The sequence below is a fragment of the Oncorhynchus masou genome, chromosome 8, assembly GCF_036934945.1.
Source record: "Oncorhynchus masou masou isolate Uvic2021 chromosome 8, UVic_Omas_1.1, whole genome shotgun sequence".
In the NCBI taxonomy this organism is placed as follows: Eukaryota; Metazoa; Chordata; class Actinopteri; order Salmoniformes; family Salmonidae; genus Oncorhynchus; species Oncorhynchus masou.
The window spans coordinates 20034905-20054793 of NC_088219.1; the positions used below are offsets into that span (position 1 = coordinate 20034905).

Here is a 19889-nt window from a genome sequence, read left to right on the forward strand (position 1 = left end):
TCTAGTCAGGTTAAAAAGCGCAAATAGAATAGCCTCCTGAGTGGCTCAGCGGTCTAAGGCACAGCATCACAGCACTGAGGCATCACTACAGACCTGGGGTTTGATCCCAGCCGGCTGTGCCTTAGACCTTAGACCAGTTGTGACTGGGAGTCCCATAAGGCGGTGCACAATTGGCCCAGCATTTCCACGTTAGGGTAGGGTTTGGCCGTGAGAGCTTTCCTTGGCTCATCGTGCTCTAGTGACACCTTGTGACGGGTCGGGCACCTACAAAGCAAAGTTGAACAGCGTTTCCTCCGACACATTGGTTTGGCAGGCTTCTGGGTTAAGCGAGCAGGTGTTAAGAAGCAGCGCGGCTTCGCGGTTAATGTTTCGAAGGACGTATGACTCGACATTTGCCTCTCCCAAGCCTTTTGGGGGGTTGCAGCAATGACATAGTCAGTAGTTACAATTGGATATCATGAAATTGGGGAGAAATAGGGGGTAAAATTGCAAAAAAAAGGGCAAATAGCCTTTTTCCATTTCTGTCATTCTTACATTCTTTTGCAGTTTTCCCCTTGATTTGAACACTTTTTATTAGGCTAAGTGAACTTGGCTGTGTCATGGTTCCACCAGTCACCAGAGGGCAGCAGAGACCGTCCTAGAGACATTTACAACACTCAGGTGTGTCCTATATATTCGTTATGATTTCCCTGTTAAAATAGGTGTGTTTTTTCTGTTGTCCTTTGCAGAAGCTTGAATTGTTTACCGCGTGCGTTCGTTTCCTGAGTGCGTTTTCGAGACTTGGTGTTCGTGGTTTTTCAAGTGTACCGTGATCCTGCGGCTACCGATTCTAAGTAACCTTAATCACTGATCCCTCGTCTTGTCTCTTCTCTGCACCTGGGTCCAACCTCACCAAGTCACAGACAGAAAACAGATGCAGCCAGTACTAGTAGTGTGATGCAACCAAAAAGAGAGAGAAAAAAAATCTTAAGCATAATAATCATCTACACTGAAAAAACTAACTGAATAATGTGAACAAGCTTGATTTAAATATGTGCACTTGAAATGTAGCTGGGTCAACATTGGTATACAGTGTCCATCTCAGATTGACTTACTGGCATTCAATGAAATCCAATGGATTGGTCATTTTAACTCAGCTCCAGTCCTGTTTAAAGAGCAACTGAACACACTGATTCTGCATGTGTTTTTCTGTTGCTCATTAAGAAAAAGTAGATTTCCGTCTTGGGGTGAGGTTGGATGTGACAGTTGCTGATGTTTGTCCCCCATGAGACACCATAGGAACAAAGCCCGTATCATTTCCTCAAAATAGTCCGAATGAAAACTTCAAAATCTGTAATTCATTTGGACATTTTTGCAGAGGAGGTTTTAGTCGTGCAATTTTTCATCTAGCTACAACATTTGGGGCAGTATTTCTCAAGTAAAAAATATATATAATTAAAAAGTAAGTGCGCAATGTGTTTCATTATGTAAATAAAGTCCGATCCACTGCCTGCTGGGCAGAGCTGAGTTTCCCAAAAGCATCGTAACACTAAGATCATCTTTCGTCCATTTTGTTTCAATGGAATTAAGATGCTCTTAGTGCTAAGATGCTTCTGGGAGACCCAGCTCTGGTCTGTCTCACTGTCTGTGTGTTATGCTGTAATATTGGATAGAGTGCAAACACCACATCAGTGTATCCATCTGTATTAGTGAGCATTGTTGAAATCAAAACCCAACCCTCAAGTAATTCATGACGAACTCACTTACTAAACTCTGTTTTGGATGAGACTGACTTTATGACTAAAATGATCCTATTTACACTTTGTAGTCAATTTTGACACTAGAATAAATGTTTCTGACTTATATAGATGCCACATAGGGTGTTTTCTACCAGAGAAGTTCTTTATTACCTTCAGTTGCTCTTTCAAATACAGGGAGCCCCCCTCCCAGTTATAAAAAACTGTTTCTCCATGTTTGAGTGAGTATGGAGCGGCCTGAACACAAGCTGCCGTCTGCTGTCCTTGTCCATTTCCCCAGTTCCGTAAAGGGGATGAAGCTACATATGGTCATGTCTGTGCTGTGTGTTTGACGAGGTGTCTGACACAGCATCAAGCCTCCACCATGTCCCTGCCAGCGGCTCCAAGTACTCCCAGTTTCACCCCCCCCCCCCCACCCTCCCTCCATCCCTGGCTCTCTGGCCATGCTGCTGAAATATGTTTTTTAATAAAGAGTCTGGACGGTAAACGGCCACTCCGCCAGCGATAGAAATGAAGGATCTGAGGCTCTTGGCTGAGGAGAGTCTGGAGGAAATAGGAAGGCAATGACACAGTGCTCTCACCGAGCAGGCTGGCGGCTGGCATAGCACAGGAGATTCTCTATGTGAGGGAACTAGGCACAGCTGGACTAAACAGAGCCCCTGTGTGTGTGTGTCAACTCACTTCTCGCTCTCACATGAGGTTTTCTTTCCATTATTCTAAAAAGCCATTTGAATTTCATTTGAGTTGAGGACGCAGCAGGCTACATAGCGGCCTGGTGGGGAAGGACATGGAACTGATTTGCATTCAGAGCCTGTGACCTCATCTACCTCAGTCCGCATAGACAGGGAGGAGGGAGTGGGGATACACATCAAATCAAATTGTATTTGTCACATGCGCTGAATACAACAGGTGTAGTAGACCTTAAGGCAGTTAAGAAAATATTTACTAAATAAACTTAAGTAATCAAATATAATCAAATCAAAAAGTAACACAATATATTTACAAAAAGGCACATCAGGCAATATACAGGTACAGAGAGAGGGAAGGAGGGAGGGAGGAGCACAGAGGCAGAGAGGCAGAGAGCAGAGGAGGTTCTGCCTGAGTATTTCCTCCTATGGTATTACTCTTAACATTGGGCAGAAATGTGTCATGTGTAGTTTCCTCTGTGCTCTGTGAGTGTTGGGTCATTCTAAGGCCTCAGATACAGGTAGCAGATGGGGGTACATTAGAGGGCCATGGGCCTCGGGCACTTGGGCATGTGGGATATGGAACTGTGATATGTGGAAACTGTAATAATCCATATACCAGAGGCAAGTTAAAACATGTCAATACTGAGTGAACATGGAAAATTCATGTTTTGAAAATCAAGAACACTCAATTCTTTCTCTCACACACAAACAAGCACACAGGAAGTAACACACAGGGACAGCAACAGGCCTGTGTGAGCAGTGACCCTAACAATAAGTGACAGACTTTGACAAGAACACAAGTCACATGTAAAAAACACTCTCTCTCACAGACAGGCACTCCTGTAGCCTTGGGAATAACCAAATCACACACACTCAGTTTTCCTCACAAGCAGGATACACCACCTCAACGTGACATAATGGTATACAGCAATCTCTCCCCCTCCTCTCCACTACTTAGAGAGTACTTAGACAAGATGTACAACTTAACTCACACGGCCCTGTTTATATACTGTTCAGTGTTCAAGGTGCTGCCTCACTTAACAAAATGATTAAACGCAATTAACCAACAGGATGGAACATTTCCGATGGCCAGGGCGAGACAGATTCCAGCAGTGTTTTTGGTGCCCCTCGTTTTCCATTCCAGCCCAAAGACGCTCGCTTTCAAAGGCATCCCCCCTTTTGTGTAAATGGAATTAGACAAACCTTTAGTTTCTGGGCTAATTAACTGTGGTGTTGCTGTGCGCTATGAAAGAGCTACAGTACTGTACTCAAAGACCTCTCATTTCCCCAGCAGAACAATCCTGATCCAATTTTCACCAGATCAAGGGCTGCTGGGATAGCAAAAATAAAATCATTTGTTTGAGGTTTGTTCTTGCATCAAAGACAATTGACACGATGGTTCTTCTGTAGTGTCATATTCTATTTATTTATTTGTTTATTATGTTCATATCAGTCCACTCTTCCACCACCCCGCACATCACCATCCCAATCTGCATTTACATTATAGTCTGGAGCTTCAAATGACTACTGAGCAGCCACCATCTTTTTGTTTGGCTGTGGAACATATTGATCGGATCAAAACGGAAATGAGTTTGTAATGCTGCCAAGACATGGCCTGGTGGACGGTGATGTCACATCCTTCGCAATGTATTGCTGCTGAGGAGACATTACAATGGGATTGCAACGCTGTAATTCTCTGTTATAAACACCTCATACAGAGTGAAATATGCATGTTGGCTAAATGTAGAATGTAGCATTTAAAACATACTTTTTAGTCATTTAGCAGACGCTCTTATCCAGAGCGACTTACAGGAGCAATTAAGGTTAATAAGTGCTTTGCTCAAGGACACATCAACAGATTTCTCACCTAGTCGGCTCAGGGATTCAAACCAGTAGCCTTCCGGTGACCCCTTAACCACTAGACTACCAGCCTATTGCTTATTCTACACTGTGTGAGCTGGGATTTGATATATCACGGGGTGAAGCAAAGCCCAATAAACGGTGCATTCAGAAAGTATTCAAACCCCTTCACCTTTTCCACATTTTGTTACATTACAGCCTTATTCTAAAAGCGATAAAAATAGATGTATCCCCCTCACTAATCTACACACAATACCACATAATGATGTAGCAATAACGGGTTTTTAGAAATGTTTGCACATTTATAAAAAATAAATAAATGGAAATATCACATTTACATAAGTATTCAGACCCTTTACTCAGTACTATGTTGACGCAACTTTGGCAGCGATTACAGCCATGAGTCTTCTTGGGTATGACGCTACAAGATTGGCACACCTGTATTTGGGGAGTTTCTCCCATTATTCTCTGCAGATCCTCTCAAACACTGTCAGGTTGGAATGGGAGCGTCACTGCAAAGCTATTTTCAGGTCTATCCAGAGATGTTTGATCGTGTTCAAATCTGGACTGGCTGGGCCACTCAAGGACATTCAGAATCTTGCCCCAAAGCCACTCCTGCACGGTGAGGTAAATTCCTTAAGTAAAAATACTTTAAAGTACTACTTAAGTAGTTTTTGGGGTATCAGTACTTTACTTTACTCTTTATATTTCTTACTCTTTACTTTCTTACTCTTTATATTCATTACATTTTAAATGCTTAGCAGGACAGAAAATGGTCCAATTCACACACATATCAAGAGAACATCCCTGGTCATCCCTTACGCCTCTGATCTAGTGGACTCACTAAACACAAATGCATTGTTTGTAAATGATGTCTGAGTATTGGAGTGTGCCCCTGGCTATTCGTAAATTTAAAAAAACAAGAAAATTGTGCTGCCTGGTTTGCTTAATATAAGGACATTTTTATTATTTATAGTTTTACTTTTTGATACTTAAGTATATTTAAAACCAAATACTTGGACTTTTACTCAAGTAGTATTTTACTGGGTGACTTATTTTTACTTGAGTAATTTTCTATGAATTAAGGTATAGTTACTTTTACTCAAGTATGACAGTTGGGTACTTTTTACACCACTGCTTCTACGTTGTCTTGGCTTTGTGCTTAGGGTCATTGTCCTGTTGGAAGGTGAACCTTCGCCCAAATCTGAGGTCCTGAGCGCTCTGGAGCAGGTTTTCATCAAGTATCTCTCTGTACTTTGCTCTGATCATCTATCACTCAATCCTGACTAGTCTCCCAGTCCCTGCTGCTTATAAACATAAAAACGTCCACAGAAGGATGCTGCCACCACCATGCTTCATCGTAGGGATGGTACCAGGTTTCCTCCAGACTTGGCATTCAGGCCAATCTTGGTTTCATTAGACCAGAGAATCTTGTTTCTCATGATCTGAGAGTCCTTTAGGTGCCTTTGGTAAACTTCAAGCAGGCTGTCATGTGATGTGCCTTTTACTGAGGAGTGGCTTCCGTCTGGTTACTGGAGTGCTGCAGAGATGGTTGTCCTTCTGGAAAGGTTCTACCATTTCCACAGAGGAACTCTGGAGCGCTGTCAGAATGACCATCAGGTTCTTCTCAGTTTGGCTCTCCGGCCAGTTCTAGGTAGAGTCTTGATGGTTCCAAGCTTCTTCCATTTAAGAATAATGGAGAACACTGTGTTCTTGGGGACCTTCAATGCTGCAGAAATGTTTTGGTACCCTTCCCCAGATCTGTGCATCGACACGGTCCTGTCTCGGAGCTCTATGGACAATTCCTTCGACCTTAAGGCTTGGTTTTTGCTCTGAAATGCACTGTCAACTGTGAGACCCTATATGGACAGGTGTGTGCCTGTCCAATCAATCCACAGGTGAACTCCAATCAAGTTGTTGAAACATCTCAAGGATGATCAATGGAAACAGGATGCACCTGAGCTCAATTTCAAGTCTCATAGGAAAGGGTCTGAATGTAATGTTTTATAAATGTGCAAATATTTCTAACAACCTATTTTCACTTTGTCATTATGGGGTATTGTGTGTATATTGATGAGGAACATGTTTTATCTAATCAATTTTAGAATAAGGCTGCAACGGAAAAAAATGTGGAAAAAGTCAAGTGGTCTGAACACTTTCCGAATGCCCTGTATTACTGCCATAACACTAAAGACTTCAAATGAACTTAGCTAGTCCTATAAAAAGGTCTACAGTGTGAGGTCAGTGTAACAGTACTTTATATCCATACAATAGTCCAGGGGATCAACATATCTATGGTAATTCCATGTGGAGTAAGGTTTTGTGAGTCAGTAATGTGTGTGTGCATGTGTGTGTGTGTGTGTGTGGCTTATGTTCAAAACCACCTGCTAATTAGCTACACTGAATAAAGAACATATATTTAAAAAAAAAAAATGAAATCCTCCTCTTTCCAAATGGGTTGACTTGGTCCTGATTCCAGAGAATATTGAAGTAACACTGTTATGTTCCTTTATGCCTTCAATGAGTGAAAAATAAATCAATGTTAGGATCAAATACAGAATGTAGCTAAATACTCGTTCTCTCTCCTCTCTCTCCTCGCCACAATCCAGAGTCAGTTGTTCAACCCAACAGCAGCCTCAACACTGGTTTGGGTTATGATAGGGTACGGTCTAATCTTGCTACATTTGCACACACTGTACATATATTTTTCTATTGTGTTATTGACTGTACATTTGTTTATCCCATGTGTAACTCTGTGTTGTTGCTTTTGTCACACTGCTTTGCTTTATCTTGGCCAGGTCGCAGTTGTAAATGAGAACTTGTTCTCAACTGGCTTACCTGGTTAAATAAAAGGTGCATATTTTTTTTATTTTATTATTATTTATTTTTAAAGGCAGTTGTATATCATTAATTGAAGAAAGAAAAACGTTGAACAGCAGGACATCTTACCGATTGTGCCTTTAAATTACTAGGTCAATCTTCAGCAGTAAAGTTCTGTCACATAGCATGTAACCAGAGCTCAGCAGACACCTGTCACAACGCTGCTCAATGCAGATGGAAACGGGCAAATCTGTGGAGGCAAGCACTTCTTAATGAAATGATTGGTTCAAGGCACTCCATTGCAGCAATGCTTTGGGTCCACCAATTATGACACGCTACAGAGGTGTAACCTCCATGACAACTCAGGAGATGACATATCATCTGGAACATAGGAAAAGTCTCTCGACCTGATCCTAGGTTCACTGTTACTGCTTACTGAGCGGAGCATGTTAACATTTCATACCTAAAGTATGACCTAGAGGAAAGGAATTTCATTTCTGAGTGAGTGTGTGTGTGTTTGTTTGTGTGTGTTGGTGAGATGGTCTTGAAAAGAATTCAATATGAGTGATAGAAATGGCGTATTAAATGGGTTAACTCCAAAAACGGACTGGAAACACGGCCTGAAATCTGATTATAGCCTCTACTCAGCTTCAGTGAGATTCAGTTCACAAAGAATTCCAGGAGCTCAGCTGAAATTCTCAGAACTGAATGCACTTAACATGCAAGCCCACCGGGCAGCCTAAGATGGAGATACAAATCCCATATACAGTATGCAAATGCTAAACCTAGAAGTCTCACAAGTATGCGCAAAATATATTAGAACAGGCGTGTGCTAATATTGTTTTCCGAGCCCACAATGGAGAAACAAACACAGCCCAGAGTCGGACAAGATAGATTATGTATGTGTATATGTATATGTATACATACGATTCATCTATTTGTTTCATTGGATGGACATGTTTTTTCTTTTAATACTGTGGCATAGATTTATTGTTGTCCGTCGCCAAGACTGAACGTTTCTTTTGTGTTTCTACATTCTGTAGTCCATTTTGTTATTGAAATGTCTCAACAATCCTCAAGCTACGAGTAAATATACTTATTCAACAACATGTGGACATAGCGGTGAACTGTGGTATCCTTCACAGAGGAGCGGGAGTAGCATTGCTAACAAACACTGTCCTTTTTGACCTAGAGTACACTTGAAACAAAGCATGAAGCCTCACTATAGACTGCAGCTAATGAGCAGAAGTTATCGGGATAAAAGCATCCTTTGCTCTGACAGTACCACAGCACGGTATGTAAATCAACACTCTGCCTGAACAAAAGACTGAGCAGTGATCGAGACTGACATAAGTGTAAGTGCTGCTATTCTTTGGTAAACTCATGGGTGTTTATTGGCACAGGTCAAGAGCCCTTGCGTCTCTGATAACAATCTCCTGACTTCATGATCCAAATGATACCACTCTATGAAGATGCGTCAATAGCATTCCGTCTTGTTGGGACCAAATACCAGTTGCTCTGTGGCATAAAACAGTTGAGGGGGATGAAAAACAAACGGCCTTATTTTACACACTACTGTCTTACTCTTGGGTGAGATCAAATAAAATGTTATTTATCACAATACAACAGGTGTACTTACAAGCCCTTCCCAACGATGCAGAGCTAAAAAATAATAATAATAATAATACAAATATAAAAATAGTAACAAGAGGAATAAAATACACAAGAATGGAGCTATATACAGGCAGTAGCAGTCCCAGATCAATGTGCAGGGTATGAGGTATTTGAGGTAGATATGTACATAAAGGCAGGGTAAAGTGACGAGGCATCAGGAAAGATCATAATAGGAGATGACCAAGAAGGACCTGCTTCTCAAGCTGAGACGAAACACAAGATTATTAGTGATACCTCAGAGGTGTGAATGGAGTAATTTACCCCAAGACTTAAATAAACCTACTCCATACCTTTCTTACTTCACATCCTGTCCTATCTGACACCCACTGAGGAGACAAGTTAATCCCCAGAGCCTCCAGCAGAAGCACCACTAGACTGTAACAGTTAGCCCCAGCCTGCCTGCCTGACTTGAAGTGTAATCTGGCCTGAGAGATGGAACAGGAGCTGGACTCACCATCCTCAGTGGGCACATAGACATTGAGGTATAGACAGTCCTCACTCTGGTTCTGAACGTAGCCTGCTGCAGCGTCCAGGTTGTCAGTGAACCACACCGGCAGCATTATTTCAGGCAGCACCCCATGTACATTCTGTGGGCACACGGGGGCAAACTGGGTGGCGTTGCGGATCTCCTGCCAGGAGCCTGGCGCCTCTGGGGGCTGGAAGCGGCGCTCGCCGATGGGCGGGGTGGCGTAGGGCACGCCCAGGTACTGCTCCACGGGTCCCAGGATCTCGTTGTTGAGTTCCTTCCTGACGCCGCGCAGCTTGCCGTAGCCCGTGGTGACCATGGGGTGTTTCCCGCTGAGGTCGGCCCGCTGGCAGGAGGACAGTGCCAGGCGGAGGGCAAGGCCCAGGAGCCACACCAGACACGGGTCAGACATCCTGCGGGGGCTGGAGCGCCGCATCCCACCGGGCCCCGGACGTCTGGGGCCACTCTCAGGGAAGAAGGACATGTCCTCCGGTCTTCTGCCCAACAAACTAAATATGAGTTCACTCGTGGACAGCAAAGTGTAAAGAAAGGACCTCCAAATACCCTGAAATTAGTAGGTTATTGGAGATACTGGGAGAAGGAAGGTATTGGGAGGGGTGGGGGGTTTGGTCAAAATCAGAGGTGTAGAGTGTGTTTTCCTAGCATAGTGTGAGAGGCGAGAGAGCAGGTGTAGAGAGGGGGAGGGACGGGAGGCATCCTCAGATAGACTGTCTGTTCTGGTCCATCCTCCTGAGAGCTCCTGATAGGCCAGCTGCAGACTGACAGCTTCCACAGCCAACACGCCACACCTGGGTACACACAAAGGTCAGAGGTCATAGTAAGTTAGTGGGTCTGTGTTTGGAAAGAGAGACACAACATTGACAGTAGCTGTTTTAAGTATGTTTTAAAATGGCCAGAAAAAAAGACATTTCGTCTGAAACTTGTCAGTCTATTCTTGTTCTGAGAAATGAAGGCTATTCCATGTGAGAAATTGCCAAGAAACTGAAGATGTCATACAACGCTGTGTACTACTTCCATCACAGAACAGCACAACTGGCACTAACGAGAATAGAAAGAGGAGTGGAGGCCCCGATGCACAACTGAGCAAGAGGACAAGTACATTAGAGTGTCTAGTTTGAGAAACAGACACATCACATGTCCTCAACTGGCTGCTTCATTAAATAGTACCCACAAAACAACAGTCTCAACGTCAACAGTGAAGAGGCGACTACGGGATGCTGACCTTCTAGGCAGAGTTCCTCTGTCCAGTGTCTGTGTTCTTTTGTCCATCTTAATATTTTATTTTTATTGGCCAGTCTGAGATATGTTTTTTCTTTGCAACTCTGCCTAGAAGGCCAGCATGTCGAGACTGGTGTTTTGTGGGTACTATTTAATGAAGCTGCCAGTTGAGGCGTCTGTTTCTCAAACTAGACACTCTAATGTACTTCTTGCCCAGGCCTCCCACTCCTCGTTCTATTCTGGTTAGAGCAAGTTTGCTCTGTTCTGTGAAGGGAGTAGTACACAGCCTGGTACGAGATCTTCAGTTTCTTGGCAATTTCTCCTCAGAGAATAGCCTTCATTTCTGAGAACAAGAAAAGACTGCCGAGTTTCAGAAGAAAGTTCTTTGTTTCTGGCCATTTTGAGCCTGTAATCGAACCCACAAATGTTGATGCTCCAGATACTCAACTAGTCTAAAGAAGGCCAGTTGTATTGCTTCTTTAATCAGAACACAATAGTGTTCAGCTCTGCTAACATAATTGCATGGGGTTTTTCTAATGATGAATTAGACTTTTAAAATGATAAACTTGGATTAGCTAACACAACGTGCCATTGGAACACTGGAGTGATGGTTGCTGATATAGGCCTCTCTATGTCTATGTAGATATCCCATTAAAATATCTGCCGTTTCCAGCTACAAAAGTCATTTACAACATTAACAATGTCTACACTGTATTTCTGATCAATTTGATGTTATTGTAACGGAGAGAAAAATGTGCTTTTCTTTTAAAAACAAGGAGATTTTTAAGTGAACCCAAAACAGTAGTGTACATATTGTCCTTGAGCTGCCACAACAGACATGTTCCCATTTTTAACTAGGCAAGTCAGTTAAGAACACATTCTTAATTACAATGATGGCCTACCCCGGCCAAACCCAGACAATTGTGCAGTGCTCTATTGGACTCCCAATCACAGCCGGATGTGATGGAGCCTGGATTTGAACCCGGGACTGCAGTGACACCTCACACTGACATGCAGTGCCATAGACCGCTGCTCCACTCGGGAGCCCACATGTACAAGTCTTAGATATCCATCCACGCTATGGCACTTTGAAGTAATCGATTTGACTCAGAGAACACGACAGCAATAAAAACCTGTTGACACATCAATCAAAATAAATAAAATAGCGTGACACCTCTCACTCTCCCCCTTTGGTGAATCTGTTGGCTTCACCATCACGGCTCTGTTTAGTTGGTTCCTGTCTTCTCATGGTTAAACTCGAATGGGCAGTGCTAATCTGGCCCTGGCTTTGGGAGATGGAGCAGTTTAGAAGTGATGAAGGCTTTATGTGGCTGGCGCTCACTGTCTGCAGAATACCCACCACCCCACCTCCACACAGCCCCCTCCACCCCACCTCCACACAGCCCCCCCACCCACCTCCACACAGCCCCCGCCACCCCACCTCCACACAGCCCCCCGCCACCCCACCTCCACACAGCCCCCCGCCACCCCACACCCCCAACCCACCTCCACACAGCCCCCCGCCACCCCACCCACATCCCCCCAACCCACCTCCACAGCCCCCGCCACCCCACCTCCACCCCCCAACCCACCTCCACACAGCCCCCGCCAACCCACCTCCCAACACAGCCCCCCCACCCCACCCCACCCCCTCCACCCCCACCTCCACACAGCCCCCGCCACCCCACCTCCACAGCCCGCCTCGCCACCCCAGGGGAATCCGACCAATTAAAACCCCTCGCCACCCCACCCCCACCTCCACATCCCCCCACACAGCCCCCCCAACCCACCTCCACACAGCCCCCCGCCCACCCCACCTCCCCGCAGCCCCCTCCACCACCCCCCGCCACCCCCCCACCACACCCCCACGCCCCCGCCAGCCCCCCGCCACCCCACCTCCACGCAGCCCCCCCACTCCACCTCCACGCAGCCCCCCCGCCACCCCACCTCCACACAGCCCCCCACCTCGCCACCCCACCTCCACACAGCCCCCCCCCCCAACTCCACACAGCCCCTCGCCACCCCACCTCCACACAGCCCCCTCGTCACCCCACCTCCACACAGCCCCCCGCCACTCCACCTCCACACAGCCCCCCCACGCCACCCCACCTCCACACAGCCCCCGCCACTCCACCTAACCCACCTCCACACAGCCCCCCAACCCCACCTCCACACAGCCCCCCCACCGCCACCCCACCTCCACACAGCCCCCCGCCACCTCCACACAGCCCCCCCAACACACCCCCCAACCCACACAGCCCCCTGCCACCCCACCTCCCCACAGCCCCCCCAACCCCAACCCACCCCACCTCCACACAGCCACCCCAACTCCCCACCAACCTCCAGCCCCCCACCTCCACACAGCTCCCAGCCCCCCCCCCCACCTCCCCACACCTCCAAACAGCCCCCTGCCACCCCAACTCAGCCTCCAAATTAGCCCCCCCCACCTCCACAAGCCCCCAGCCCCCCCCCCACCTCCAGACAGACCCGACCTCACCCACCTCCACACAGCCCCCCCACCCCACCGCACCTCCAGACAGCTGCTCTCCACTCCAACTCCAGACAGCTGCTCTCCACTCCACCTCCAGACAGCCCCTCTCCACTCCACCTCCAGACAGCCCCTCTCCACTCCACCTCCAGACAGCCCCTCTCCACTCCACCTCCAGACAGCCCCACTCCACTCCACCTCCAGACAGCCCCTCTCCACTCCACCTCCAGACAGCCCCTCTCCACTCCACCTCCAGACAGCCCCCCCCAACCCCACACAACCACACAGCCCCCCGACCCGACCTCACCTCCAGACAGCCCATACACCCTACCTCCACACAGCCCCTCCACCCCACCCCACCTCCACACTCCTTTCTCCCTTCTGAGGGAAGGGAGAAAGGAGCCAATAAAGACAACTCCATCTATTACCAAGCATCTGCCTCCCATTTTAATACAGGCACCGTGTGGATGTAAATGACTATACTGTAGCCTACAAATTCAACTGAGTTGGGGATATACTGTGTGTATTCCTTACAAAAAGGAGAGAATATATTGAACTATTAAATGAGAAAATAAGCGCAATACTGTGATAAATGGACAAAGTGAGATATATGACATGCTGAATCTGTTGTTAAAAGATAAAATATAGTGTGGGTCGTAACGGAGTGAGAATGTGTGATTTGAAAAGACGTTCTTAGGTTTGTATCTCAGGCTGCCAAGTGGAGAGGCGGAGGAAGGAGTCAGGTGCCAACCAATTAAGTTTCAAGTTCTAATGTCACATACACAAGTACAGTGAAATAACTTTCTTACAAACTCTAACCCCAACAATGCAGTAATCAATAACAATGTATTACTAAAAATAGGTAGAATATAAGAACGTAAGGTAGAATAAAAACACACAAGAAATAAAAATAAGAAATAAGAAAAACAGGATAAAGTAAGTAAGCATACTATATAGAGGATGAGTCAGTTCCAGACCATATTTACAATGTGCAGGGATACTGGAGTGATAGAGGTAGATATAGTACATGGCCAAAATTATGTGGACTCCCCTTTAAATTACTGGATTCAGATATTTCAGCCACACCTGTTGCTGACAGGTGTATATAATCGAGCACACAGCCATACAATCTCCATATACAAATATTGGTAGTAGAATGGCCTGTGCTGAAGAGCTCAGTGACTTTCAATGTGGCACCGTCATAGGATGCCACCTTTCCAACAAGTCAGTACATCAAATTTCTGCCCTGCTATAGCTGCCCCTGTCAACTGTACAGTAAGTGCTGTTATTGTGAAGTGGAAACGTCTAGGAGCAACATCGGCTTAGCCGCAAAGTGGTAGACCACAAGCTCACAGAACGGGACCGTCGAGTGCTGAAGTACATAGTGCGTCAAACATTCTCTGTCCTTGGTTGCAACACTCACTACTGAGTTCCATACTGCCTCTGGGAGCAATGTCTGGACAAGAACTGTTCACCTGGAGCTTCTTGAAATGGGTTTCCATGGCCGAGCAGCCGCACACAAGCCTAATATCACCATGCACAATGCCAACAGTCGGTTGGAGTGGTGTAAAGCTTGCCGCAAATGCAATCTTGAGCAGTGGAAACACATTTTCTGGAGTGATGAATCACGCTTCACCATCTGACAGTCTGAAATACTAATCTGGGTTTGGCGGATGCCAGGAGAACGATACCTACCTCAATGCATAGTGCCAACTGTAAAGTTTGGTGGATAAGGAATAATGGTCAGACGTTGTTTTTCATGGTTCAGGCTGGGCCCCTTAGTTCCAGTGAAGCAAAATCTTAACTCTACAGCATATAATGACATTCTACATGATTCCGTGCTTCCAACTTTGTGGTAACAGTTTGGGGGAAGGCCCTTTCCTGTTTCAGCATGACAATGACTCTGTGCACAAAGTGAGGTCCATACAGAAATGGTTTGTCGATATTGGTATGGAAGAACTGGCCTGCACAGAGCCCTGACCTCCATCCCATTAAACACCTTTGGGATGAACTGGAACGTCGCTTGCGAGCCTGGTCTAGATGCCCAACATCAGTGCCCGACCTCACTAACGCTCTTGCGACTGAATGGAAGCAAGTCCATGCAGCAAGGTTCCAACATCTAGTGGAAAGCCTTCCCAGAAGAGTGGAGGCTGTTATAGCAGCAAAGGGGGGAACAACTCCATATTCATGATTTTGGAATGAGATGTTCGAAGAGCAGTTGTCCACATACTTTTGGCTATAAAGTGTATGTATAGGGTAAGGTGACAAGGTATCAGGTTATGTGATAAACAGAGTAGCAGTGGCGTACATGATGATTGTATGTGAGTGGGTGTGTCGAGTCAGTGTAACTATGTGGATATTATGTGTGTGTGAGCAAATTATGGAGTGTCAGTCTGTGTGAGTGTGTAGGGCCCTGTGAGTGTGCATAGAAATCAAATAAAATACAAGGGTCAACTCATATAGTCCATGTAGCCATTTTGTTAGCCAGCTATTGCAGTTTTATGGCTTGGGAATAGAAGCTGTTTAGGAGCCTGTTGGCGTCAGACTTGCAGTGCGGATCAGAGAGAACAGTCCATGGCTTGGGTGGCTGGAATCTTTAACAATTTTCCAGGCCTTCCTTTCACCCCGCCTGATATAAGAGTTCCTGGATGGCAGGTAGCTAGGCACCAGTGATGTACTGGGCTGTCCGCACCACCCTCTGTTCGCCATGAGAAGGAGGGTGGGGCTATTGCCACACCAAGTAGTGATGCAAGCCAGTCAGTATTCCTCTTAACTAGGTGGGAGAGGGCAGTGTGGAGTGGGTCTAGGGTGGCTGGGATGATGGAGTTAATGTGTGCCATAACCAGCCTCTCAAAGCTCTTCATGATTACAGATGTGAGTTCTACAGGGCGGTGGTCATTGTGGCATGAAGCCTTAGAGTTCTCAGAAACAGGAACGATGGAAGTCATCTTAAAACATGGGGATTACAGACTGGGACAATGGGAGGTTGAAAATGACTGTGAGTATGCCTGCCAGCTGTTCTGTGCATACTCTGAGAACACGCCTTGGAATACCGTCGGGCCCCGCGCCTTGGTCTCGGAGAGCGAGATTACCCAATCCTCTGGGTCAGCATTTGACCCTCAGGTATTCACAGACGGACAGAGTTGTACACTCAGATGAGAGACCTTTTGACCGATATGCCATCTTGCCAGCAAACAATGAACTGTCCGATTTAAATACAGCCCGTTAAAACAATGAAGTACGATTATGATCCCAGTTTGACAGGTGGAAAAGGCAGAGTACATCTTCCTATGTCACATTGTATATGAGGGTATCAGGACAGAGATTACGATAAAGCATGACACATTTCAAGATGTAGGTTTTAGCCCATTGGTTTTTGCGATGGAGTAGTGGACCAGTGGAATTCCTATACTTGATAACTTGGGATTTATGTATCGATCTACGTGTAGATGTGTTTCTCAATGTTATGGTGCTGCTGTGTCCTTGGCATTGACGTAATGATATACTCTACGGGTCTCTCAGGGTGTATATTCATCACGACTGCTTCCAGATATGAGTCACCATTGTATTTGTAATGAGATCTCGCTGTCTTTGCTCTGATTATTGGAGATCGTCAAATGTCCTTAGCCATGCATATTTATCAGATACAGTTAGGGCCTGCTGCATATCGCACTTGGCTGGTGGGCTGAATTTAGATTTCATTAATATGGATTTGTTTTTTTTTTAACCCCACACCCCCACCCCCACCTGAAAAACAAAACAGGACATAACAAAGAGAAGCTAGAATATGATTAAACAAAACAACACTACATCGACCACACCTTCAAAAACACCCCATTATCACCCTGTTTCCCATCCCACTCTCAACGGTTACAGAGCAGGATGAAAGGAGCGCTGGGTAGTTATGAGAGGAGAGGGGATATTACCCTCCACTGGATAACAGGACAGGAATAACACACAAGATGCAGCGCTAGGCTATATCATGAATATGGGCAACACAGCTGGAGCATAATATTAGCAGCAACCCCCCAGCCATGCACATGATATTAGTCTCCACCACCATAAAACAAAATGAATGTCAAAATGTATTCTGGTCAAATCACCACTTGGTTTCTTAGCAACGTTACCAACAACCCTCTGACGAATCATGTCATCTCCAGTCTCACCAGGGTTTATGATCTCAATGTTCACGTGTTCTGAACGTCACGACACAGAAAAATCATTCCAGGAAGGGACGCTTTTTGGCTGCCATTTTGTCTGTGTCATTCACATTCCTACTTAATAGTAGAAGTACTACCAAAATAAGTGTGGTCATTCCTTGACCAATCAGTAAGCAGGACAGAAGGATAAAGTGTAGGTATGCAGCAGCATGGAGAGCAGATTAGAGCAGTGATGTTGTGGTATGAGTTGCTGGCAGTCAGAGCACGGACTCCATAGCAACCGATAGCATGGGTCTATGCTGGAGACGGCAGGGCTCCACTGGTTCCAGACAGCATGATGAATTACACACCCAGGAGCTGTCAATAAAAAGTGCTTACATTTCCTCTTCAATAAGAGCCCTGCAGCTCATTATGTTGCAGGGGGCAGATGAGTATAGACTACCTCCCTGCACAGGCACAGGCACAGGCACAAGCACAGGCACAGGCACAAACACAGAGAGTCTCCAAGAGATAGGTTTATTTATATATCAGCATGATAAGATCAGCTCATAAATCAGTCAAAGACATGACTCTCTTCGGGACACAACATACGTGTGAAAGCATGCATGTATGTGTGTGTATGTCTGTATGTATGCGGATGTCACTCAGTCAAGGAGGATGTTGTGTGTTGTGTGTTCTGGCCAAGTGGAGTGCTAGAATGAACATTTAGCTCCTGGGGAGGAATCCCACTCGTGGGCCCTTATTGATTAGCTTAGCGTGGGTTAGGGTCACGTCCAACAGGGCCTGCAGTCTGACAGACAGACTTCCCTCCCCACTGCTCGCCCAGCTCTCGGAGTGTGTGAGAGCTACAGACACATACAGACACACACGCACTCTCACACACACGCACTCTCGCACAAGATGCTGAGTACTGACTGCAGGGGGAGGGGCTAGTGTAAGCAAGAATCTCAAATGATTCCACTATCACCTCACACAATAAGAAAGAGAATGATATCTGCATCTCCAAGGATTGGCAAATGGAAGCAATGGAACCTGCTTCAGTTTCATATATCCATCAGCCATATTGTCCAGGCCTACCACATAGGCCTACAATATGTGTTGAAATTGAGTGTGATGAAAATTCCCTACAGACCACAAAAGGGTCAGAAGGTAGCGTCATCAGCAGCCCCATCAGTAGAAGTGTGTAGTTGAATGTGTGTGTGTATCGGCCAGGGCTGTGTCCTGTAATTGGCCTAACAGTCATTGCGGCTCTGTCAGGTGAGGCTGTTTGATGTAGTAATACCGTCTGCCTCCAGGACAGTTTTACAGCTGTGTTTAAGAGGACGAATGGTCAAATTGAACTGTGAAACCCCTGCAGAATGGCGGCGTTTGAAAAACAGCGTGTCATAAGCCTCTTTTGTCTCTGCCGCCAGTGCTGAAAAACACATGCACTGTTTCAACTGTCAAGCTGTTCTGTTCTCCTGTACTAAAGCACGTCTGTGGGTGACAAGCAGCTTAGCAGGCCACAAAACAGAAGGCAATGTCTCTGGGAGAACTAATACTTGTTTCAATCCGTAGCAACTCAGGTGTCCGTTTCTATGAGCAGAAAACACTCACACACACGGTTGATTTACTGCAAGTACAGTAATACTGAAAGCTGGGTAATTCAACTCCAATGTTATTCTTAGTTCATCTATTCCTGGTTAATCTACAGTGGAGTGTAATATCCCCTCTCCTCTCCCACTCTGACTGAAACTCTTCTGTTTCTTAGTTCAATCTATTCTTAGCTAATCTGTTCTGGACAGCAATATCCCACTGAAGGTTAATCTGTCTGAGAAAATAATCATTTTAGCATGCCATTTCTTGTTCCAGTGTTAATTTCAGGTTGACTTCATAATTACACTGAACCACTGTGCTGTCATCCTTCATGAAGGCCGGGAGCTTCATCCCAGAATTCCCTCTGTTCAGCGTGAGCTCCCACTTCAAGCAGCTCCACTCTGAAAAGGGCTCAGACACTACAGCCCCGGGCCATCACCCTCTACCCTCAAACCCCATCTCACTCCAGCCAGGAGAATTTAGAGATTACAACTAAACAAAGTGCCCCACTTAAGGTTATTATTGTAATTAACCCAAAGTTCAACCAGGACTTCAAAATAGTCTATTTGAAAAGTTTCTGTCTACAGGAATCCTAGAGGGGCCAGTGAGAAGGAGATGTAAGACTGGTCAGATTAGATTTTTGTGTGTAATTTGTATCTCCCAGAATGCATCCCTACAAGTCACAGCATGAGGGAAACAATCAGATAAACAAGCTCATGAATAATGAAATAAAAGTCCATTAAGGGGACTCTAAGGAAGCGGGAGTGGAGGGTGTTATTAACGAACAAGGGAAGGAGAACGGGGACGTTAAACAGCGGGCAGAAGAGAAGGTGAGAAGAAAAGTCTCTCTGCCCCCGTTAGGCCAGACAATCAATGTGTCGCCCCACGGTGAACACTCGTCTTTACTCTCAACACCAGCAGCACACACACCAGCCACTGACTCCCCCACGCACCCACACCCACACCCACGCCCAGATAAAATGCCCTAGAATTGTAAAGTACGCAGTACTTATAAGTGTCAGAGTGTGTTTCTGCATCTGTCCTGGCATCCGTGTAACAATGTGCGTGTTACTGAAGTGCACTAGTATGAACAATCTGGCCACACACTAATTACTGTTTATCTAGGCAGCAAACTAGGTGAGGTTTTTTATGTGTGGGGAGAGTGTGAGCAGTTTGACAGCT

General features: G+C 45.8%; 2 protein-coding genes across 2 annotated transcripts in view; one reads left to right on the forward strand and one right to left on the reverse strand.

Annotated features, from left to right (window-relative positions):
* LOC135544347 (neuroligin-2-like) overlaps nucleotides 1–19889 on the reverse strand; it is an 80022-nt gene that overhangs the window by 48612 nt on the left and 11521 nt on the right. The window contains exon 2 of the mRNA XM_064971888.1: nucleotides 9234–10054. Coding sequence (XP_064827960.1) covers nucleotides 9234–9729 — 496 coding nt within the window. The 5' untranslated portion in view covers nucleotides 9730–10054. The remainder of the gene's footprint in view (nucleotides 1–9233; nucleotides 10055–19889) is intronic.
* On the forward strand, nucleotides 11799–13445 carry LOC135543776 (uncharacterized). The gene has a single exon (XM_064971123.1). The coding sequence runs from the start codon at nucleotides 11799–11801 to the stop codon at nucleotides 13443–13445; it is 1647 nt and encodes a 548-aa protein (XP_064827195.1).